Raw genomic sequence first — 25,231 nt, 5'->3', positions numbered from 1 at the left:
GTGAGCCACCATGTGGTTGCTGGGAACTGAACTCAGGACCTTTGGAAGAACAGCCAGTGATCTTAACCTCTGAGCCATCTCTCCAGCCCCACGTGTAACTTTTCTTGATCCTTTATTTCAACTACGGACTTCAATCCACTCAGAGGTCACGGTATCAATTTAGTGAATTGCAATCAACCTTTGAAAATTAAACTTAAGTACAACAAAACAAAATTGAAAATGCATATCATGGATAGCAAGTGTCCTGTAAATGTTTAAGTTATATGGATTTACATTTATATATGAAATATATAATTAATTGTGTTCAAAATGCTTGAAATGTGTTATTTTAATTGTTAGTTGATCATATATGGTCATGTCAATTACTAGTCTATTTTTATCACAAAAATATACATCCTAGGTTTAACTGATATGACTCTACAGATATATAAGGTAAAATAGTTAGACACAGTCTTCAAAAGCCTCAGAGACATACAGAACATGGCATTTAAAGATTTTTTATTATTCTGAAGATTCATTGACAATGAGACAGGTTAACTCCAGGCAACACCCAGCCTACCTCAAAGAAACACGTGTGAGGGGATTACAATTGGCATGAATTGGAATAAATTATAATAAGAAATTTGAGAAAAGAAAATTAAGGGAGTTAAATAGAAGAAACATGGGCAATTACTACACACACGAAAGATTACATGAAAACATAAACAGAAGAGCCTGGACTAAAACCTGTCAATTCACAAAGACAAACAATGACACTGAGTATGTCAACCACACTCGAGGGCAGTCCCCACAATCAGAAGTAGTTGGCCAATGTGGGGTATGTGTGTGTGTGTGTGCGTGTGTGTGTGTGTGTGCGTGTGTGTGTGTGTGTGCGTGTGGATGTGTGTGCCTGTGTGTGCGCGCGTGTGCACGCGCGGGCGCGTTTGTTTGGTGGTTGGGATTTTTTGGAGAGAGAGAAAAAAAACATGAATTTGCATGGGCATGCAGGTGAGAAATCTAGGAATGGTTGTGGTAGAAGACAGACTATGATCAAAATACATTGTGTGAAGTTCTCAGAAAAATACATAGAAACTTTCTCTTAAGGAAAGTAAGGAAATCAATGCTTGGTAGAGTAAATAATGCAACACCTTAAGGCATCTACTAATCAACTGATGTTGTACAGCCATTTCCTGCTAGAAGGAAGGAGGGGGCTTCTAAGGGTCTGGAGGCTCAGAGATTTAGATTCACAAGGCCCCTGGGCTTGTTAACCAGTAAACAATTGCTGGAGGAGAGATGACCCGGAGGAGATGCCTGGAAGCTGCTGAACATCTCCAGTGACCAATGCTTGCGTCAGCCATTAACCATGTCCAGATGGACAGTGTGATGTGAGACATGGCTGCCTTTGAGTCACCAAATGTTCCCAAGCAATGTGGTAGTTCTCCAAGTAAGACTTGAGTAGAGTAATTCTTTTTTATCTGTTATCATCAATATTCCCTCTGGGGTGAATAGATGTTTGGTCACATTTCCTCAAGAAAAGTCACCCACACTGATCACACACTTATTGGACATTGTGAGACAGATATTTCTTTCATGCGGACTCAGGAGAGAGTTCCGTGTGAGGAAATGCAAGGGTTTATCACGTAGGCGATAAATGAGAATAGGACTCTAGACCAAGCAAATGGGCCATCGGTCTGGGAAAGCTCATGGTCTGCTTCCTTTTGTTTTCTGCAGGTTCCTCTGGTCTATCAGACACCCCTGGCTTCCTCAGCCTTGTTACTCTTTTTTGCCTTGACACTCAGTTCTTGAGTTTTTTTTTTTTTTTTCAAAAATGAAAAATAAAACTTTATTGACTGAATTCATTCTTCTAGGTCTCACAGATGTCCCTGAACTTCAGGTGGCAGTTTTCGCTTTTCTTTTTCTTGCTTACTTATTCAGCACCATTGGGAACCTAGCCATCCTCCTCCTCACCCTGCTGGACTCCCGCCTTAACACGCCCATGTATTTCTTTCTCCGGAACTTCGCCTTCTTAGAAATTTCTTTCACAAACATCTTCATTCCCAGGGTCCTAATCAGCATTACAACAGGAAACAAGAGTATTAGCTTTGCTGGCTGCTTTACTCAGTATTTCTTTGCCATCTTTCTTGGGGCAACAGAGTTTTATCTTCTGGCTGCTATGTCCTACGATCGCTATGTGGCCATATGCAAACCCCTGCATTACTTGGCCATCATGAGCAACAGACTCTGCACCCAGCTGATCCTCTGCTCTTGGCTGTCCGCGTTAATGGTCATTACACCGCCGATCACATTGATGAGTCAGCAGGACTTTTGTGCATCTGACAGATTAAACCATTATTTCTGTGACTTTGAGCCTCTTCGAGAGCTCTCCTGTTCCGACACAAGCCTCATAGAAAAGGTTGTCTTTCTGGTGGCATCTGTGACCCTGGTGGTGACACTGGTACTGGTAGCCCTCTCCTACACACTCATCGTCAGGACAATTCTAATGCTCCCTTCAGCCCAGCAGAGAACCAAAGCCTTTTCCACGTGTTCTTCTCACATGATTGTTATCTCCCTCTCTTACGGAAGCTGCTTCTTCATTTACATTAAGCCGTCATCGAAAGAAGGGGGTGCGTTCAATAAAGGAATAGCCCTGCTCATTACTTCAGTTGCTCCTTTACTGAACCCCTTCATTTATACCCTGAGGAACCAACAGGTGAAACAAGCATTCAAGGATGCAGTCAAAAAGCTTGTGAATTGTTAAAGAATTTAAGGATTGAGCTCGTAATGAATGTGTCTGTGTCCCTACTGCGGACCAAGCTCTCCCACGCCTATGAGGCACCCAATTAAGAGATCAGCTCCAGTTCTGCGAAAGCTGAAAATACATCTCAGCCTGTTAAGTGTTAATATAAAGACCTGAATGAAATTTTAAAGCCTGAAAAGCAATTGAGCGACTCAACTGAGCGACCCAGTCTGAATGAGAACCAACGATCGCCACCATGAGGAACACCACTTAACCTGAGTCCTCGCAAGCAGGAATAAAACAAGAGCAAAACAGAAGAGAGAAATTAAGATCGAAGGAATATTGCAGATTGGCACACAGAGTTTCAATCCAAGAAACTGGGGGTTTTTTTTTTTTTTCATTTAATTTCACTCAAAGCAAATTCAATAAGGGAAAAAATAGGAGAACTATGGTTCTAGCTTTGAACTAAATTAAATCCTTATTTAAAACAAATGTCCATAGTGCTCAGTCATCTGAACCTGGATCAGATCTATGAATTTAGCAATTACTATCATACAGAATTCTACATTGTAGATTATGTACAAATAGAGGAGATTGTAAAGAAAAATGCTTTTTGGTGGAAGAACTCAAACTCTAAATACTAAATATCCTCCAAAATTTAAAGAGGTAAAAAGGAACAATTAGAAAAGCAATAGAAATTCATGTGGAGAGCAGCTGGGTGTGGTGCCATGGGCGTTTAGTACCAGAACTTAAGAGGTACAGGCACTTACTGATCTCTGTAAGTTTAAAGCCAGCCTGATCTACGTAATAAGTTTCAGGCCAGACAGAGCTAAAAAGTGGGGCAATAAATAAATAAACTAGCTAACTAATTAACATGCAGAAATTATTGGAAAGAAAAAGTCTCAAGAAATATGGGTTGCTCTGGGGGATGGTGGCACACCCACCTTCAGCCCTGATACCCAGGAGGCAGAGGCAGGCAGATCTCTGAGATTGAGGCTAGCCTGGGCTACAGAGAGAGCTCAAGGACAGCCAGGGCTACAAAGAGAAACCCTATCTCCAAAAAAATTTTTTTTCAATTTGAAAATCTTAAAAAGAAACATAAGTTGCTGGCAATGTGAAGTGCTACAGAGAGTAAGTTACATGGAGTATGGGGAAAACAGTCACAATTTTATTTTTGATCTAGCAATCTCTAAAGGTGGAAATTGGAATTAGAGTAAAAAGTCAGACTGCAATGGGTTACTTGTGAGTAGGAACTAAAAAGTAAGAAAGTGATTAAACTGAACTTCATAACAGATGGATTAAAAACAAATAACAACCCCAGATGGATAAAATGAACAGCAATCCCCACCATTCCTTGGCTTTCTCATTTGCAGTACATAATTATAGTTATAAATTCAAGGTATGTATTCACTTATGGTATGTAAGACTCAGAAATGCAAAGATAGTCTGTCTTATTACAAGTCCATTCTCAATGCCAATGATAGAGACCCTACTGAAAAGCTATTGAGGTCATGAGTAATGTATTACCAGATGGATTGATGAATGAAGAAATGAATTATCAAAGCAAAAATAGGATTTAAAGTAAAGAGCTTGATCACTAAAGAATTTACATTCTGGCAATAATGAATTATCGAGGAGTGCTTTATATAGACGTCTTAGATCTGTCTGAAAATTCCACCCCGTTCTACAAATGGAGAAGTTGAGGCTTAGATGGTGAGATAGCCTGTACATGATCACAGAGTTCATGCCAACGTGCCTGGTGCCAAAGCCCACCTGCTAATTACTACTCCATCCAGCCACTCCAGTGGCTTGACAGTCATTCCTCTCAATATTTCTAAGTGTTGTGCTACTGGCTTTTGGTTTGTATAGCTCCTCCTTCTCTGTGCCTTAGAAACGTGAAGCACACAGAAGTTCATATTACTTCGCCCTTTAGTTCTTGACTTCTCTCAAGATGTTTCTCTCATGGTGGCCCATGCCTGCATTTCTAGAACTCAGGAAGTAGCTGCAGAAAGGCTCCAAGTCCTGGGCCATCCTGAGCTGCACAGTGGGTGCTGGCTGCTCCCTATTTTATTTTCTTTGCTAAAACTTTTAAGAACAGTGGCTGTGTGCGCTCAGCATCCAGTGGGGGAAGTGAGATGGTACCAATTGTGACTGAATCAGCAATTAATTGAAATAACTATTGAATTCCATTTATAGTGAACAATTCTATGCAAAACAAAGACGCAGTGAAATCCTAGAGTTTTTCTTTTTTCTTTCTTTTTTTTAAAGATTTATTTATTTATTATTATGTATACAGTGCTGTCTTCATGTACATCTGCAGGCCAGAAGAAGGCATCAGATCACATTATAGATGGTCATGGGCCACCATGTGGTTGCTGGGAACTGAACTCAGGACCTCAGGAAGAGCAGTCGGTGCACTTAACCTCTGAGCCATCTGTCCAGCCCAAATCCTAGAGTTTTTCATATGTTCACATAGCGTTATTCTTTCTACACAGACATTTGTTGCAACTTTTCTGACCTCCCGTCAGTGGAGTTCCTGGTATCGTAGATCTAGCTCCTGCCAAATACTTATGTGTTCACTGTGTGGCATCATCAGAAACCTAGTGAACCAATACTGTGCCCACCTGGATCATCTGGATCGTCCATCTTCACGGCATCTATCTGGTGACTGCTGTGAACACGTAATATGACAGTGTCTCTCGTTACACTCACCCACACCTGAGAGCTGCCTCGTCAGTCTAGAACAGGCCCTTAGTAGAGAACCCGCGCTCTCAGGCTTACCTTCTTTCTTCCTGATCACATCTCTTTTTCTTAACCTTTGTGTTTAAAATCTATATTTAAATATCTTTTAATAAATGCCAACTCGGCTTCATACTGGCTACTCCTGAAATTCTTCCCTTGTCAACGGAAAAGGATCCAGTTTTACCTGAACCAGGATCCCTAAACTGACTACAGGGTCAGGAATTGTCTTTACTGGCATTGACTTATTCTGAATATATGACTTTTGTTTTCTCAGGCCAATATTATCATCCAACTGAAAAACCTAATGCTGTTTTTACCATTGTGTTACCTCATGTTTTTTTAGATTTATTTGTTTGATTTTTATGAGTGTTTCGCTGCATGTATGTATGTGCACCACCTAAGTGCCTGGCACTCAGAACTCTTTGTTTTTAAAGTTACATTTTAATTTTAGTTTACTAACTAGTGTTTTTCCATTCAGCATGTTTATCTTTTCAAATGATTGGTTCTTTGAGTAACTTGTTTCTTTTTTTCCCCCGCTCCTTCTTTCTTTCTCTTTCATTTCTGTTTTGTTAATTTCTGCCCTGTTTTTGATGATTTCTTCACATGTACTGTTTTAGAGTTTGGTTTGTTCTTGTTTTCCAAAACCACAGAGTGTATCATTTATTTGTTTTAAATAACTTGAATTTTTTTGTAGCTCTTATTACTGTAGCCTTTCCTCCTCGGGCTGCCTTAATTGTGTTCCATCCTATCTCCATTGTGTTCTCTTTCTCAATGAGTTTGTATGCTTTCTGCTGACATTAATATCCAGCTTTATTTAACTGTGGTCAGATAGAACACTTTAACTCTTTCATATTTGTTGAGACTTAGTTTGTATACTAATATTTGAGCAATTTTGAGAAAGTTCCATGGGCTGTTTATTTGTATTCTGTAGTAGGTGGAATGTTCTAGAGATACTTGCTAAATACACTTGATTTACAAGGGCATTTAAGTCCAATGTTTATATTTATTTTTGTATTGTCCAGATGGCCTATTTATTGGTGAAAATGGGGTATTGAAGCCACCAACAATCACTGTGTTGTGGTCAGTTCCTGGATTAGCATCAGGTAGTGTTTGTAGCATGAAGATGGTGCCTATGTCTAAAACTGTTAATAATAAAGTGACCTTCTTTGTGTCTTCTGTTTCTAGCTTAAAGTCTACTTTGCCCGATGTTAAACTGTCTACCAGTGCTTGGTTTTCGGTTCCATTTGTTGTGAATACTATTTCCTTCCTGTTTACTGTGGGGTGGTATGTATCTTGACCACACACAGTTTACCAATCTAACACTAAATTCCCAAGAAAGAGATCATAATTCATGAAGCTGATCTCCCGTCTATACCTGGTGCATGTTTCTCTGGTCTAGTTCATTAGTCTCTGGTTTTCTCAAGGTGAAGTGTGAGTTTAGAGGATCTGACCCACAATGTCTACCATAAAACAGCCTCTTTCTAGCCTCCCGGATCAAGAATCACCCAGAAATAAATGCTGGCAAAAGCTCTGTAGTAACTGGCACAAGTCTTCCGTCACTATAGTGCTGTTCCTGGTTTATCATTCCCTCTCTAATTTCTTATTGCTACTGTCATAGTGTCTATGTTGTTGCCTTCCACTGATATCTCAGAATTATGTCTCCCTAAAGATTTCTGTACACTATAATTCGGTATCACATTAGCTTTCTCAAATATTTACGATTGGCACATTTATCCATTAGATTACCTTGTCTACAGTCCAACGGGAGTTGGGAGGAAAGCTTGATCACAAGCTAAAGCAGATTGGTTGTCTGTAAGTAGCCTCAAACCACAATTTTTCTCAGCAAGTGGAAGCTGAATTTGCTCTTACACACAGACCCTTGGCCAAAGACAAGCGCTGACCTCTCCAAGATCATGTGCCTCTCCATCAGCAAATCTGAAAATCCTTTGTCAAGGGAACATTTACTTGGTGTTAGGAGAGTCACATAGCAATTATTTCCATGTGGAAATCTAGAGAGTGAGGCCGTATGGATTTTTTTTAATGTTAAAACGATTGAGCAAGAATGTTCGTAAGATTTGACCATGTCCCCTGGAGGGGGAGACCTGGTGGCACTCAGAGGAAGGACAGCAGGTTACCAAGAAGAGACTTGATACCCTATGAGCATATACAGGGGGAGGAAATCCCCCTCAGTCACAGTCATAGGGGAGCGGAGTAATGGGAAAATGGGAGGGAGGGAAGAATGGGAGGACACAAGGGATAGGATAAACATTGAGATGTAACAAGAATAAATTAATTTTAAAAATTTTTTTAAAAAAGAATGTTCGTAAGTACACAGAAGGACAGTTAAATCTTACAGAGGAAATAAAGGAAAGACATGGGATCGTCAATCTCCCACCACAAGACAGTTACCAAGGTACAAATACTTTCAGAAAAGAAGAACTTCAGGATGAGGTGCTGCAGCCATCACTCATGATCCTTGACCAGTGTGTGAGATTGCCACAGCAAGAGAAAGCAAAATCATTATGCCCAGCACACAGTAAACTGCTCAGGAAACATCTTGTTTTCTATTTCCTGTTATTTTTTTTTTAATATTTTTTAAGATTTATTTTTTTATTATGTAGACAGTGCTCTGCCTGCTTGTACCCCTGCAGGCCAGAAGAGGGCATCAGATTACATTATAGATGGTTGTGAGCCACCATGTGGTTGCTGGGAATTGAACTCAGGACCTCGGGAAGAGCAGTCAGTGCTCTTAACGGCTGAGCCAGCTCTCCAGCCCTATTATTTTAAACATTACTGTTGCTGTCATCTCCTTAAGGCTTTTGTACTTTGCTAATTTATTTTTTCATCATTTCATGTATATGTATATATATATTATGAACTTCAGTCATTTTATTCCATTGCCCTCTCTCAACACCCTCCCTCACCCACTGAAAGCATGCTTCTTCCCAGTGAATCCTCCTCCCACTTTCTTGTGTGTTGGTTTTGTTGTTGTTTAGTTTGGTTGATTGGTCTGGTTTAGTTTATTTATCTTTTTCCCCCGACCCCCACTGAATTTAAGTAGGGTTTTTTTTTCTTCATTTTTCAATCAAGTCTTGATTATTCCTATGAGCACTGATAAGCCTGCCACTGCCTTGCCCCTTACCATAGTCAAGGCCCAACTCAGAAAGAAGATCTCCACCCTCCCCCATAGAGTCTTGAGTCATGCCCCAGGTACAGCCAATATCTGAACCCCATATTGGCCTGAAAAACTTCTGTCCTGTGAAGACAGAGGTCTACCAGGTCATCCAAGTGGCAAACCACATCTGACGTAGCCAATGAGAGATCATCCAAAGATAACACTGGGGAGTCAAATTCCTCATCACCCAAGCTTGGTGTATGAAGTATCTTGGCCTCTGTCAGGAAGGAGTACAGGCGCCCAGTGATTATCAGGTGAGTGTCATTTCCTCTGGGAAACTTCATCTTCACACAACCACTTCTAGAGTCTCAGGGTTCTCATTGTCCCTGCTATCCCACTGGGCTAATTAGGGTTTCATGTGTGAACATGGCCTTCACGCACGAACATGCATAAGAATTATTTGCAGTAACGTAAACATCTTTGTCAGGCTACACTATTAAAGAAAATGACGCCTCTTCCCTTATCTGCTGATGTCTTCCTGTTAGATTCCTCGGGGCCTCTTTGAATTTCTTCCCCACTCTCCTATTAAAAGTTCAAGTTAAAGGTTCTTGGCAAATAGAATTCATTAGCACACTCTAGATGTGGATCTCCTGGGATTTTTTCATGTCTTTCCTCAACTGAGATGGCTGAGGTCTCCCCTGAATTAAGCAGTTTAAATGTGCTTTAGAGATGAGCTCTAGTGAAATGCCTGTGTTGTCTGAGTTATTCAGAGGGCTGAGACAAGATCACTTGAGTTCAAGCTAGTCAGCAAAATCGCAAGATCCTGTTTCAAACAAGCAAGCATATTAATAAGACTACTGCACTAAAATGCTCAAGTCTACTAATCAGAGAGGAAACACATGACCAGACTCAGACCAATTAGAACAAAGAAAAGGGGGCTTCAAAGATATAGTGCTTCGAGATGTTTTTACTAACATTATTCATGACAAGTAAGTCTCACTTCAGAGACATGCTTGGTGGCCAGGTGTCAGTAAATTAATACATTTAAGTTAAGATGGAAAGAAATGACAAATGAATGCTAAATTGATACATAGAAAGCTGAATGGGCTTTTCCTATTGAATCTTCTTAAATTTGTGAATTGTGAAATTTATTTAATTAAAAAAACAATGATAGAGAAGCAGGCAGGTTAATCCATGCCTGGCTCCTAAGTCATGGTGTTTCTCAAGGCATCCCATGGTTAGAAACACACAGAATCTGTCCTACAAGCCAAAGGTATGTATAGTCTCAGTTTATAGCTATGCCAATATTACCTTTTGTGGTGTTAAATCACGGACTTGCACTTCTTATTAAAGCACATGCTTGTTTTACAACATTGAAACAATGACAGAAATGAAACACAAGTGACTACCGTTAGCGATTTCTGCTTTCAGATCTGTGTGACTATGTCCGTAGCACTGTATCAAACATCTCTCCACTTTAGCTCAGATAAATGTTTTCCATTCATTTTTTATTGCTTTATAGCGTTTTGTAATTCAGATATGGCAAAGGTGTTATACTGATAGGAGTTCAAATTGTTTCCTGCTTTTAGCCAGGCGTGACGGTGCATACCTGCAAACCCAATTCTTAGCTTCGTGGGAGACTGATGCAGGAGAAATAGGGCAATTAAGGACAATTGGGATGTGCTGCAAGGCTCTGGCTCAATTTTTTTCTCAACTTTGATTATTTACAAAGCCAAAACAAGTATCTTTGTAAAATTACTGATGCAGAATTATATGGAATGTGTACATAGTGTTTCACATGATACATGAAACTGTTTATTATTATTACTATTATTATTATTATTAATTACCACCAGGAGATACCAGGGCACGAAGCTTCTAGAAGATTGGACTTGTTCCATATGTCTTATTATTTGTACATTCTTGGGGACAGCAAAAAGATAAGTCCCTGAAATTGAAACTATGCTCAGGAATGGGTCATATGACATTATTACATTTCCTTATTGCAATGACGTTAAAAATCCAAACGATATAAAGTACAAAAGGTTCCTGATATTTGAAGCTTCCGGGTAGAACACTGACCTTTCTGGAAAAGAGTGAAATACCTTTCCTGACCCTGCTGACACTGTCTGTATGAGAAGGGAAGGGACAGAGCCCATGCAGGAGGCTGAGTGAGTATGAAAGGAAGCCCTAGGCGTGACAAGCACTTCCCTGTCAGTGGGGACAATGCAAAGCAGTTCCTGAAAGCCCCTCCTGAGGTCATTTGATCTCTTTCCTTCACCAACAGATGACTTGTGTCCTAAAAACTAAACACAAGGGATAATTCCACAACAAAATAAGCTTTCTATACACTGTCTTGCTAGCCAATTTCCAATGTTGTTTGGACAGAACTGATTGTTTTCCCGTGTCTCCTCCGTTCATCTGTTCCTCTCACACACTGTGTTATTTCCTGTGTCCTCATAAATTAAGCTCTCCTTATTCCACTGTGATGCCCCTTTGGAAATGTCTGCAGTGCTCTCCTGGCCTCCGTGAATTGCTTTAACTTGTGTTTGTTTTGAAATACCCTTGTTTAACCATCAATTTTTAGACAGAATTTCTTCTGAGTAGACATCGTTCTATGTTTTCCAGCTTTTAGAATAAGAGGGCTGATGCTGCTCTGTTTTTTCTGCCTGTGTGTGTGAGTTGGACTTCTGTCTCTTACAGCCTGTGGCACTGTTTCTTTGCTTTTTAACTGTTGGCATTTTCACTATGATATACTGGGGGAAGGGTCTTCTCTGGTCATGTCTGTTTAAGGTTCTAAATGCTCTCTGTATTTAGATGTCCATTTTTTCTCTAGGTTTAAATTTTTCTACTATAATTTCATTAAATAAGATGCCTTCAGACTGTGTCTCAGCTCTGTCTTCCATATCAATGGACACTTAGCTTTGGGCTCTTGAATGTCCCAGACTTCTTGGAAGTTTAAATCACATTCATTAATCTTTTTCTTTTTATATATGTCTGACTATATTATCATCTCAACTTCGTCCTCCGTCCTTGAAATTCATTCTTCCGAAATTATCTTTTATTAAGGCTTTCTGCTATGGTTTTTATTTGATTGATTCTTTCATTTCTAAAATTTCTGTTTAGTTCTTTCTCCGTGTCTCAGTTTCCTTGTTCAATTTCTCCTCTGTGCTGTTGAATATCGCTTCCAAATTATTGACCTTTTCTCTCATGTTGGTAGCTTTCTTGCCTAGGTTCTGAATCGATCTCTTTGCTTTGTTAATTGGTTTATATTTGAACGCATCTACAGTGTTATTGATCCTTTTAAAAATTGACTCTGGGTTTTCTTTCATGTTGGTAGCTTTCTTGCCTAGGTTCTGAATCACTCTCTTTACTTTGCTAATTGGTTTATATTTGAATGCATCTATAGTGTCATTAATCCTTTAAAAAATGGCCTCTGGGTTCTCTCTTTCATCTGTGTTTAGTCCAGGTGCCTTGAATTGTGTTGGGATCGTGAGAAGCAGGCAACGTACAGAGACCCACACGCACGGGTGAAGAGCCTGCCTGCCTTTGTCTAGCCATCAGATGTTCCTCTGGAGGCTCAGGGTTTGGAGCCTCTACAGGAGCGAAGGGAAGGTAGGTGGCTCCAGAAGCTCATTCGGCTGCTCAGCTCAGACTTGGGGCTGCCAAACTCTAGGGTCAGCTCCCGCCCTGAGAGTGGGGCTATTCACCTCACTGTCTGAGCCCAGCCTCCTGCAATCTGTCAGCACCCTGACCCTTCTTCCTCCTCAGGCTGTGTCTCACTCTGAGGCCCTGGCAAGTTAAATTCAGATTCTCTCGTTTCTGGTGATGATTCTGGTGATGGCTCTCAGACATCTATTTTAAGTAATAGGTTTAATCTATTCTTCCACTGCCCTCTAAATCGTACAGAATGGATGAATGGGGTCCCTCCCCACTGATGACCCACATGCCAGAGTAATTATCGTCTCACCAGACTTTACAGCTGAAATTGAGGCTGCTGAGGGCTTTGAGCAACCCTGAGGTCAGGACTGTCAGCGTATTTCCATCGGGGTCTATCTGACTTACCTTTCAGATGAGGATCTGCTCCCCTACCCACTGCCCACCTCCAGGACGGAGCTTCGTTCGCCCAGTGGGGCCTTTCCTGTGCATTCACAGTCTTGCTCTCTGCACATTTTGGGAACCCTATCACTACTGTGCCCAACTGCCAGCGCTCTTCCTTTTCTGCTTCAGGGTTTATTGTCCTTGGTATTTTGATGCTTCTCCCTCACTGGATCACACAGAAGCAGCGTCTGTGCAACAGCTTACTCATGAGTCTCTAGCAGAAATATCTTCTTCCTGGGGTCCTCCTCAAACTCAGGCACCAGCCAAGGAGAATACAGGCAGTAAGCTTCGAACCCCTACCCGGACCTAGCCGATGAACATGATACTCTACACCGTTGAGTGGAGAGTGAGATCTGACTCTCACACGAACTCTGGTGCCCCTTTTCTGACCACGTCCCCCGGATGGGGAGACCTGGTGGCCCTCAGAGGAAGGATAGCTAGTTACCAAGAAGAGACTTGATATTCTGAGAGCATATAGAGGGGGAGGAGGTCTCCCTCGGTCACGGACATAGGGGAGGGGAGAAGGGGAGAAATGGGAGGGAGGGAAGAATGGAAGGAAACAGGGGAAGGGCTAACAATCAAGATGTAATATGAATAAATTAATAAAAAAAGATTAAAATTTTTTTAAAGATTTATTTATTCCATATGAGTGCTTTATCTGCAGCAGAGGGTATCAGATCGCATTATAGATGGTTGTGAGCCACCATGTGGTTGCTGGGAGTTGAACTCAGAACCTCTGGAAGACCAGGTGGCGCTCTTAACCACTGAGCCCTCTTTCCAGCCCCTCTAGCAGAAATATCTTAAGAAAAATGGTAAATGAGGAACAGTGTGTCAATAAATTATATTGTTGATAAAATTAGTGTGTTATCGAGTGGACATCATTTTGATGAGGAACTGAGAACCTTGAAGCTGTGGAGAAGGACTTTAGGAAAAGCCAAGTAAATGGGGCTCTTATAATAGTCCCACAAACACCCAGGAACCTACTCCTGAAGCTCTCAAGGCAGAATGCAAATAGCAGCCCCATCTGTCTACGGCTGTTATCAGAAACTCTTAAATGAGGTCTGTACCTTCTGCCTGGAAGTTTTGTTTCCTAACCACAATAAAATCACATACTTAGCAGTAGATATAAGTACGGAAGAAACACCAGCACAGTACTCTAACAGGGATGCTTTGTCTGTTCTTCTGCTGATACCGAATAGGATGGAAGAAGTGGGACCTGACAAGAAGAGGACCGCAGAAGCCGAGAAGCAGGAAGGACGGTGATGCTGGCAATGATGGACCACAAATTCCAAAACTCCAATGGAAGGTGGGACTCTTCAGCTGCTGTAATTGTAATGACATTGTTTGCCTCCTACAAGGTTCTTCAATTGTGAGTTAACCCTCATTTCTCCCCCCACCCCTGAAGCCAAGCGAGTAACGTAAGCAAGGCATCACTGCAGAATTAATTGACATAATAAAAAAAATCAGAAGTGCAGGGATCTGTCAGCTGTGTACCCACTGGTGACCTCACCAGGCTCCAGTGGATAATACGGATTAGTATTATCAAACAGTATTAGCAAACAGTCCTGGTTAAACCAAATGGATCACTCACGAGATAAAACCAAAAGTCATGGGAAACTGACAGGTCAGGAAAAAATGTGGTTGCTAAGGTGGGAGGGATATAAAGGAGGGTGTGAGAGAGACTGTCACCAGAATGCATTATACACAGGAGTGAAATCGTAGAAAATTTTACTTAATTGCTTTTAAGTAGAGGCTTGCTCAAATGAAAATTTAAAACTAAATAATTTGGGTATTTGTTTAGGAGAAAAGCATACAGACATTTTTTTTTAAGCACCATAGAATAATTCAAAGGGTAGCAATGTGATTACTGGTGCCTGAGAGAGAGAAGCTCAGTACAATTCCTCAGGGGGGAAAAATGACCTATCTTAAATATTCTGAACTTCTCTCCTACCACTGACTTAGCTCCTCTGTGTATTGACAGGCAGCCAGTGTTGGAAACTAAAAACCAGACTCTGACTGAATTCATTCTTCTGGGACTCACAGATGCCCCAGAGCTTCAAACCTGTGTTTTCCTGTTTCTCCTCGTCACATACTTATTCAGTATTGTGGGGAACCTGACCATCATCATCCTCACGCTGCTGGATTCCCATCTCCAGACACCCATGTACTTCTTCCTCAGGAACTTCTCCTTCCTTGAGATCTCCTTCACGTCCACTTTTACTCCTCGGATACTCTTCAGCATCTCCACAGGAGTGAAGACCATCAGCTTTGCCGGATGCTTCACTCAGTACTTCTTCGCCATCTTCCTTGGAGCCACCGAGTTTTACCTTCTGGCCGCCATGTCCTACGACCGCTATGTGGCCATCTGCAAGCCCCTGCACTACACCACCATCATGAGCAACAGGGTCTGCACCCTGCTGGTCCTCTGCTCTTGGATGAGTGGGTTCCTCATCATCTTATTCCCGATCATCTTGACCAGTCAACTGGACTTCTGTGCGTCCAATGTGCTCAATCATTACTACTGTGACTATGGGCCCCTCATAGAAATAGCTTGTTCAGACACAAGGATGCTGGAGATCTTTGACTTTGTCTTGGCAGTCGTGACCTTGATAGTCACCCTGACGCTGGTGGTCCTCTCCTACACACGCATCATCAGGACCATTCTGAAGATCCCTTCTGCACAGCAGAGGAAGAAGGCGTTTTCCACGTGTTCTTCCCACATGGTTGTCATCTCCCTCTCTTATGGGAGCTGCATCTTTATGTACATAAAGCCTTCAGCAACACAAGAAGTTGCCTTCAATAAGGGCGTGGCTGTGCTCAACACCTCAGTGGCCCCTTTGCTGAACCCGTTCATTTACACGCTAAGGAATAAGCAGGTGAAACAAAGCTTCCAGGGCATCACCAGGAAGATCGTAAGCCTTCAATAAATTAGGTGAACTCAGATGAAAGGGGAATTCTGGACAATAGTAATCAAGTCTCTGCCCAAGAAAACTCAAGGCCAGACTCTGCTCCTAGTTAAGACATGGTCTCACATGAATGAACCACAAAGACATTTCTTTTTTTATTAATTTACTCATATTACATATCAATGGTTATCCCATCCCTTGTATCCTCCCATTCCTCCCTCCCTCCCATTTTTCCCTTACTCACAAAGACATTTCAACATTACATTTTAGGCTTACCAGTGATTTTTGTGCAAGATTTTTAAAAAATATTTTCACAAGTGAATAGTGCTCTCCGTATGTTCCTCACAATATAATTATTTAAACAAGAAATGCATTATTTGCTGTAGAATATGATTGCCACAGCACTTTAAGTATAATGTAGCTTAATAGGTTCTCAGTTTGAGGGCCAGCAAGATGGCTCAGTGGCTAAAAGCACTTGCCTGACAATCTGCGCTCCACACCTGCTACTAACATGGTAGAAGAACTGACTCCTGCAAAGTGTTCTGAGACTTCCACTCATCAGATGTTACACATGCGCATAAACACACACATACACACACGTACACTACACACATATGTACAGACATACTGCCTGCCATGCGTACACACAAAATAATGAATGTAAAAAATTAGTTCTTAGTTTTTGTATTAACAACACATTATTTATGTTCAATTATGAACAGTATTTCCAATAAAATAGAAAAATCTTATGCAGTAGTTTCAAATTTTAGTTATTTGCTTATTTTTACTTTAAAATATTTATTCTATTACATATTCTTTATTCACACTCTATATTGACCCCCCCCCTCTCTCTCTGTGCGTGTGTGTGTGTGTGCGTGTCTGTGTGTGTGTGTGTGTGTCTGTGTGTATGTGGGTTGGGAAGGAAACCCATACATGTTGCAGAGAACATGTAAACATCAAAGGGGGTCCCAGAAATGGGAAGAAGTCATGGAGCTTGACATAACGTGCCTTTTTCCTCTGAGACATCCCACTAGCCCTGAGTTTCTTTTAGGTGCACCTGAAAAACTCAGGGATGTCAGATCAGTCTGTACCTTCTCTTTGTCACATTAGGCCTAAGGATGCCTGTATTTAAATGTAAAACTAGCTGAAAACAGTAGCACACTCTTAATCCCAGCACACAGCAGGCAGTAGCAGGTGGATCTCTATAAGTTCAAGACCCGCCTGGTCTACATAGTGAATTATACGCCAGCCATGGCTACATAGTGGGGAAGGATACAAATAACATGGACAACCATAGATGTGAACTCGTTTCCAACAGACACAGTATTAGGCTTTTTATGTCACTTTAGCCCCTAATCCTGAACCTGGTGGTCAAACGTGTAACTATACATCCTTGTTGTGACAGTCTAAACGTTTATGCTCTTCTCGGGTGTACAAAGGTATATAGAGACATTGGTAAGTGTCGTGAGGACAAACCATGACACTCAGCAACTGAGATCCATGGCCACTCAGGGTTCCAGCTGAGCTGTGTATCCCAGAGCCTGACACACCAGGATCTGAAGCAATGACAAGAAACTAAAAGTCCAGGGAGGAGGTCAGGGAACAAATATATATGGTCCTCAAGCACTTGCAGAAATTTTGCACATTCTATACTAAAAATGTTCACAGAGAGACTTCCTGTGGCCAAACACTAGGAATTAGGAGAGAGGGCAAAAGTCCAGGCGTCCACAGGTCCTGCACCCGTAGACAATTCTCCACAACCCAGAGATGAGTGTGAGAGCAAAGCCCCCTGGAGGCCATTGTAAGTCAAACGTCTCATTCTGCGTCTCCAGATGGTCATGTAGTGGCCGTCAGCATTAAAGTACAGAATTTGCAGGTCAGTAGGTGGAGCTAGAAAAATTAAACCGAGTGCCGTGACCCAGACCCAGAAAGATAAACTGAGCCCTTCTCTTCTGTCCTCAAACCCTTAGCCCTTGGTGTTTAGCCCAGGGCCTCTGTGGAAGTCGGTGACTGGAGGATGACCATCGGAGGGACGTGACGCACATAGGGAACAGCAGAACACACAGGTCTAAGGGAGGAAGGAAGGAAGGAAGGAGACTACCGGATGAATGCTAAGTGAGGTGGAGAGTGTTAAAGTAAGGCAGCGGAAGGCTGGAGGCAGGGACAAGGATATCTGGGAAAGCCTAGTGTTTTATCAGGTTTTTTTTTAAATAAATAAAAAATTATATGTATGGCAATTGTGGCTGCTGAGAGGGAAAGTTGGCTTTCTTCAGGGTTGTAGGCCCTAGTAGGATGACCATGACCTACTGGATGGCCGCCACATTTATATGCATATAGCCAACACTGACAGATCTCAGTGCATTATAAAAAAGGAAAAGGAGGTCATGGAGTTGGGAGGGGACTGTGGAGGGGTGAGGCCCGAAAAATTTGGAGAAGGAAGTGGAGGGTGAATATGATCAGAACTGTTAAGTTCAGATGGCCCTCCAAAATGGCAGTGCTGGTGACAATGTTCTAAACAGAAGGACTTCAACCGGGTCAACAGAGGATTATTATTGGGTAAACAGAGGCCTAAAGACCTCCCTTAAACGACCAGGAACCTCCATTAATCCTTTTCTGAAGGTCGATTACCTAAGGAAAGGATATCTAGTTCCCAATGTGAACATCCATATCAAGTTTAAAGACCCCACTCTGCTGAAATACAAAACCCACTTGCTTTTCCACCATGTTACTCTTCTCTCTGCTCCTCCACCCGTGCTCCTGCTTGAGCATATGGGCTTGAGAGACAGGCTTGAGAGATAGGCTTGAGAGACAGGCCTGAGAGACAGGATTGAGAAGACAAGCTTGAGAGACAGGCTTGAGACACAGGCTTGAGAAGACAGGCTTGAGACACAGGCTTGAGACACAGGCTTGAGAGACAGGCTTGGGAAGACAGGTTTGGCAGTCTGATCCCCAGCAAACCACCATATGGTGGTCCATTTGGGTGATTTCATAGTACACGTACAAGAATGTAGTATACAGATATGTAAAGCTCTCAAATAACATGTAAAATGTATGTTATATTTTATTTTGTTATGTTTTGTTGTTATCTTTTAGAAACCTGTTCCTTGTTCTTTTTTTCTTTTTTATTCTTCTCTCATATATTACATCCCAAGTCCAGTTTCCTCTCCTTCCCCTCCCCTCAGAAAAGAGCAGATCTTCCAGAGACATCAGCCGAGCACAGCATAGCCTGTTCTTTTCTAATGAGAGACAGAAAGGGCGTGGATCCAGGCAGGAGAGGAGGCGGCGAGGAACTGAAAGGAGTAGAGGGAAAGGAAACTGTATTCGGCTTATATTGTATGGGAAAATAATTTATGTTGAATAAAAGGGAAAAAATTTAAAGCACCAATTTCTTCGAAATTCCAGGGAAGATGGAGGACCAGCTGAGACATTGAGCCTCATGGAATGAGAACTATAGGGCTCTTGGCCTTTCTGTTGGGCAGTAGCCATTACTAGCCCAACCACAGCTTGTAAACCACTCTAATGAATCCACTCTATGTGTATGTGGGAACGTGTGGGAACGTTATACATATATTGATATACACACGCACATACACGTGCACCAATGTGCACTCAAAAGTACATGCACTTGCACATGTGCACACACACACACACACACAGACACACACATGCAGGCACATGCAGGCACACACACACACACACACACACACACACACACATGCACACACGCAGGCACACATTAGTTCTGTCCCTTTAGAGAACCATGAGTTAAGCACTTCATGTTTTCCCAGTTCTTGCTTCAGTTCCCACAAGGCCATTACTCTGACTCCTTCACAGTGGGGCTTTCTCGTGCGTGGGTCCTTTTGAAGCATCTTCCCTAGTCACCTGCAAACCTAATTCCCAGTACTATTCTTTAGAGGGGCCTAATTAGCATTTCCTGGGCCTGAGTCTCAAGGCAATCATTTCTCTTCCAGTGTATCCATCCACTGAGCAAATTAAACAAACAGTGCGTTACTGAGTCTGATACAAAGTTGGAAGGAAGTCCAAGGCCACCCTTCAGACAAAATGCAAGCAGTGAGACTGCCCGGGGTCGACTGTTCCTGTTTCTGGTGCTACATCTGTGCCTGGTGACAAATGCAGGTGCAGATTATATCACAAGAACGTCCCATTGTGTTCCATCCATATCTGACCTGTGTGTTCTGACTCAGCACCAAGCATCCAGAAGCCTGCATCTGTGCTTTATCAGAAATCAGGGCACAGGTTAGTATTAGAAAACCAAGTTTTAGTCTTAGTCACTATTCCAGCTGCCGTCCACCTCCGACCTCTCCATTCTGGCTCACCCCACCTAACACCCAGAGGTCAAACCCCTCAGACCTTTCTTGTGTCAAAAAGTGAGTATGTCCCCCCTCCCTCTGGGCTCCCCCTATATGGAAATTGTGGGGCCATCTGAATGGGAGTGTCTACTGCCCTTTCTGCAGCATGTGTTACTAAAAACCACACTTTGGCTTGTTTTGACATGAACATGACTCTATTGACAGGCAAACCTTCCATCCTTTATACACAATTATCCCTGGCCATTGGGATTCTTTGTGTGTGTGTGTGTGTGTGTGTGTTGGTTCTTGTTGTTTTTATTAATTTATTCAGATTACATCTCAATTGTTTTTTATAATTAATTTATTCTTGTTACATCTCAATGGTTATCCCATCCCTTGTACCCTCCCATTCTTCCCTCCCTCCCATTTTCCCCTTACTCCCCACCCCTATGACTGTTTCTGAGGGGGATTTCCTCCCCCTGTATATGGGATTCTTGTAGACGGTAGTCTGCACACACAGAGAGAAAAATCACATTGTGCCTAAGGGAGCAACCTGTCTATTTTAATGATATATTATAGTCATATCTAAGTCATAAAATATAAATCCCCCATATTATTTCACAACGGACACTATCATAATTTTGTCATTTGACTACTAGCATTTTACTGCTTGAAACATTTCATTATTACAATGACGAAATGGAAATATTTGCACAATGGTTTGGGGAGTTTTTGGTGGTGGTGGTAGTGGTGGTGGTGGTGGTGGTGGTGGTAGTGGTTTTGGGGGTTTGATTTTTGATTTTTGGTTTGCTTTGGTTTTGTGTTTTTCTTTTTTTTAATCCCCCAACGTTTACTTAAACATCTTGAGCAATGAAGGCTCCTGTTTTGTTCTGATTGGTGAAAAGTAGGGGCGGCCTAGCTCTTAAATGGCAAGTAGCAAATAGTGATTTTTTAAACAAGTCTTTGAGTATTGGAAGAGCAATTGAAAATCCCTTCGTCACATGAAGGTTTAAAGTCACCGAAATCTGCCAGTAAGAGCTAGAAGAGATAGAAATGGCTCTTTTCTGATGACCTCTTTTGAGTCTCCGGAGGAAACAGACACAATCCAGGATAAGAACATCCAATTGGCTGAGTCCAGAGTAACTCTATGACTGAGAAGGTGTTCTTTATCTATTAGATGCTGGGTCTACTTATTCTGTCTGCATCGCCAGGGCTTTTGGGACCCCACTTTCACTCTGCTAACTTAGTAGTTATTCAGTATTATGCTACTGCATTGGTGATGATTACAAAATGAAATTTGCTATATATATATATGTGTGTGTGTGTGTGTGTGTGTGTGTGTGTGTGTATTGAGATATACATACATATACATATATATGCAGTCTTTTTTCCTGTTTAATTATTAATTTATTCAAATTACATCTCAGTTGTTAGCCCATCCCTTGTATCCACCCATTCTTCCCTCCCTCCCGCTTCCCCCCCCCATTCCCCTCCCCTATGTCTGTGACTGAGGGGGACCTCCTCCCCTTGTATATGCTCATAGGGTATCAAGTCTCTTCTTGGTGACCTATTATCCTTCCTCTGAGTGCCACCAGGCGTCCCCATCCAAGGGACATGGTCAAATATGGGGCACCAGAGTTTGTGTGAAAGTCAGATCTCCTTCTCCACTTAACGGTGGAGAATGTCCTGTCCATCGGCTAGTCTGGGTAGGGGTTCGAAGTTTACTGCCTATATTTTCCCAGGCCTTAATGTCAACAATTAATAAATGGGACCTCATGAGGCTGAGAAGCTTTTGTAAGGCAGGTGACACTTTCAAGAGAACAAAGCGACAGCCTACAGACTGGGAAAAGATCTTCACCAACCCTACATCTGATAAAGGTCTAATATCCAAAATATATAAAGAACTCAAGAAATTAAACACCACCAAACCAAATAACCCAATAGAGAAATGGGGCTCAGAACTAAGCAGAGAATTCTCCACAGAGGAATATCAAATGGCTGAGAAACACTTAAAGAAATGCTCGACCTCCTTAGTCATCAGAGAAATGCAAATTAAAACAACACTGAGATTCCATCTTACACCCATCAGAATGGCTAAGATCGATAACTCAACTGACACCACATGCTGGCAAGGATGTGGAGAAAGAGGAACACTCCTTCATTGCTGGTGGGAATGCAAACTAGTACAACCACTTTGGAAATCTATATGGTGCTATCTCAGAAAAATGGGAATAGGGCTTCCTCAAGACCCAGCTATTCCACTCCTTGGAATATACCCAGAAGATGCACTACCACACAACAGGGACATATGCTCAACCATGTTCATAGCTGCGTTATTCATAATAGCCAGGACATGGAAGCAGCCTACCTGTCCCTCAGTAGAAGAATGGATAAAGAAACTGTGGTACATTTACACTATGGAATACTACTCAGCTATTAAAAACGATGAATTTCCAAAATTTGTGGACAAATGGATTGAACTAGAAATTATCATAATGAGTGAGTTCACCCAGAAGCAAAAAGAGTTAAATGGTATATACTCACTTATATCGAGACAATAGTCCAAGGAGTACGTCCCCATGAAAAACTTTACCTACCAGGAAAGTGGGTCAGAGGGAAGGACATCCTATTGAGACTTTAGGTGTGAGAAGCCTGGGAGAATGAGGAAATAGAAGGATCCAGATGGTCCTGGAAAACTACAGGCGGGTCTGGGCCCTGGGGTCCTTCTCAAACTATGGTTTTGTGTTTTTCAAGACAGGATTTCTCTCTATAGCCTTGAGTGTCCTGGAACTTCCTTTATAGACCAGGCTGGTGTCAAACTCACAGAGATCCACCTGCCTCTGCCTCCCTAGTGCTGGGATTAAAGGTGTGCACCACCACCACCTAGATGAAGCTTTGAAAGATTAAATAGTGAAATTCTCCAACAGTTGAATGCTAATGAACAAAGAGTGTTTCAGAAACCCAACTACCACAAGAAAACCTTTCCAAAGTCTCCTCTAACACTTAGCAAACATTGAAAGAGCATGTGAGAGAGCCCAGGCTGAGATACACAGTTAAAATAATCCAGAAAACCCTTCCTAAAAATATTGACAATCTTTTTTTTTTATTAATTTATTCTTGTTACATCTCAATGTTTATCCCATCCCTTGTATCCTCCCATTCCTCCCCCCCCCATTTTCCCATTATTCCCCTCCCCTATGACAATCTTGCATTATAATACCATTAGAGTAAAAAATAAAAAATAAATAGGAGATTCATACATTATTCAGTATTTGAACACGTTTTATTAGCTCTATCCTAGGCACAAAAAAATAAAATACTTAGAGAGAGAGAGGGGGGGGGGGCTTCGTCCTGCACTGCAAGTTGTGGGTTGTTAGCAATGGGAAACCAGAATAAAGTAGGTGCCAAATGTGTTGGGGATGACAAGAGTAAAATGAGCCACCAGCACAGTAAGGCTAGCCAGGCACGGTGGTGCACACCGGTAATCCCATCACTCAGGGAGGCAGAGTCAGGCAGACCTCTGTGAGTTCAAAGCCAGCCTAGTCTATGAAGTGAATTCAGGATAGCCAGGGCTATATTGAGAAACCCTGTCTTGAAAACAAAAACAAAGGCAGTGAGGCTGGGAAAAGATAGTGTGTGCCTACTACGTCCTACAAGATTTGAAGTAAGAATAAGCCAAAATGTTAAAATCTCAATAGATGCACTCAGGAAGCCTACTGGCCATGGCACATCCGTGCACTGGCCATGCAAAGCCATAGGGAGCACATTTTAAGAGAGACTTTGTGAAGGGACCATTTGAAACCAGCAGGTATTGTGTTTGGATCACGCAGAACAGATGAACTTCCTGAAAAGAAATGTCAGTAAAGCCGTGAGGCCTCCTCCCTGTCGTGCTAAGCCCTGTTTGCCTTCGTCACCCATTTCTCCCTTTCTCAGATTCACAGAGTACAAAAGAAGTCGGTAATGAAAAACCAGACTCTGACTGAATTTATTCTTCTGGGACTCACAGATGCCCCAGAGCTTCAAACCTGTGTTTTCCTGTTTCTCCTCATCACATACTTATTCAGTATTGTGGGGAACCTGACCATCATCATCCTCACGCTGCTGGATTCCCATCTCCAGACACCCATGTACTTCTTCCTCAGGAACTTCTCCTTCCTTGAGATCTCCTTCACGTCCACTTTTACTCCTCGGATACTCTTCAGCATCTCCACAGGAGTGAAGACCATCAGCTTTGCCGGATGCTTCACTCAGTACTTCTTCGCCATTTTATTTGGAGCCACTGAGTTTTACCTTCTGACAGCCATGTCCTATGACCGCTATGTGGCCATCTGCAAGCCCCTGCACTACACCACCATCATGAGCAACAGGGTCTGCACCCTGCTGGTCCTCTGCTCTTGGATGAGTGGGTTCCTCATCATCTTATTCCCGATCATCTTGACCAGTCAACTGGACTTCTGTGCGTCCAATGTGCTCAATCATTACTACTGTGACTATGGGCCCCTCATAGAAATAGCTTGTTCAGACACAAGGATGCTGGAGATCTTTGACTTTGTTTTGGCAGTCGTGACCTTGATAGTCACCTTGATGCTGGTGGTCCTCTCCTACACACGCATCATCAGGACCATTCTGAAGATCCCTTCTGCACAGCAGAGGAAGAAGGCGTTTTCCACGTGTTCTTCCCACATGGTTGTCATCTCCCTCTCTTATGGGAGCTGCATCTTCATGTACATAAAGCCTTCAGCAACACAAGGAGTTGCCTTCAATAAGGGCGTGGCTGTGCTCAACAACTCAGTGGCCCCTTTGCTGAACCCGTTCATTTACACGCTAAGGAATAAGCAGGTGAAACAAGCTTTCAATGATGCTGTCAGAAAAATGGTGCATCTTTATTCATTTTAGTGGCCTCAAAATAAATGGAAATGTACAGTGAAATTAAAGATGTTCCTCCTTTTTTCTAAAGTGATTTCTAAATAATCTGGGTGTGAGCTGGTATCAGTAGTTTCAAATTAGTTCAAGATCTTTTGATGCATACTTTTAAAGAGTGAAAGAGCAGGCAAAATTATATTGGCAGAATATATATAGGATACAACTAGTTAAAACTCGTTTGCTTGTCATAAGTTGGAGGATCAATCAGCTCAGTGGTTGCACTGTACCGATCCCATGATGATCTCTGACTTCCTTGATTAATAAGTATCAAAAATGCAAATACACTTTCAGAAATTGCTACTTCTTCATCAGAAGAGGTTATTGTATCATGTAGAAATTCTTTTCTAAATCACTTTCCTTCAAGCTTTAAACAATTCTATTTCTAGAGTTTCTCACTTTGATGATTCTTAAGATTACC

At 42.0% G+C, this 25,231-nt stretch overlaps 3 protein-coding genes across 3 annotated transcripts; all 3 read left to right on the top strand.

The window, feature by feature from the left end:
• Window positions 1-1,807: 1,807 nt before the first annotated feature.
• On the top strand, window positions 1,808-2,737 carry LOC127210792 (olfactory receptor 2AP1). Its single transcript, XM_051170545.1, has one exon. It carries the CDS (start codon window positions 1,808-1,810, stop codon window positions 2,735-2,737), a length of 930 nt encoding a protein of 309 aa, XP_051026502.1.
• An 11,137-nt stretch (window positions 2,738-13,874) lies between these two features.
• Window positions 13,875-15,601, top strand: LOC127210791 (olfactory receptor 6C4-like). Its single transcript, XM_051170544.1, has 2 exons — window positions 13,875-13,933; window positions 14,656-15,601. The coding sequence occupies exons 1-2, from the start codon at window positions 13,875-13,877 to the stop codon at window positions 15,599-15,601; spliced, it is 1,005 nt and encodes a 334-aa protein (XP_051026501.1).
• An 8,249-nt stretch (window positions 15,602-23,850) lies between these two features.
• LOC127210790 (olfactory receptor 6C4-like) lies at window positions 23,851-24,786 on the top strand. Its single transcript, XM_051170543.1, has one exon. The coding sequence runs from the start codon at window positions 23,851-23,853 to the stop codon at window positions 24,784-24,786; it is 936 nt and encodes a 311-aa protein (XP_051026500.1).
• Window positions 24,787-25,231: the final 445 nt, after the last annotated feature.

Source organism: Acomys russatus, chromosome 28 (genome assembly GCF_903995435.1).
Source record: "Acomys russatus chromosome 28, mAcoRus1.1, whole genome shotgun sequence".
NCBI classification, from domain to species: domain Eukaryota; kingdom Metazoa; phylum Chordata; class Mammalia; order Rodentia; family Muridae; genus Acomys; species Acomys russatus.
The sequence above is the reverse complement of the archived record's forward strand: the minus strand, read 5'-3'. Positions and strand labels throughout refer to the sequence as shown.

What these genes read in the sequence shown, in the direction of transcription:
- LOC127210792 (XM_051170545.1), top strand. Translation starts at nt 1,808, where the DNA reads ATGAAAAATAAAACTTTATTGACTGAATTCATTCTTCTAGGTCTCACA.
- LOC127210790 (XM_051170543.1), top strand. Translation starts at nt 23,851, where the DNA reads ATGAAAAACCAGACTCTGACTGAATTTATTCTTCTGGGACTCACAGAT.
- LOC127210791 (XM_051170544.1), top strand. Translation starts at nt 13,875, where the DNA reads ATGGAAGAAGTGGGACCTGACAAGAAGAGGACCGCAGAAGCCGAGAAG. An exon ending in GCCGAGAAGCAGGAAGGACG is followed by an intron (nt 13,934 to 14,655) that starts GTGATGCTGGCA and finishes GTGTATTGACAG; the next exon opens with GCAGCCAGTGTTGGAAACTA.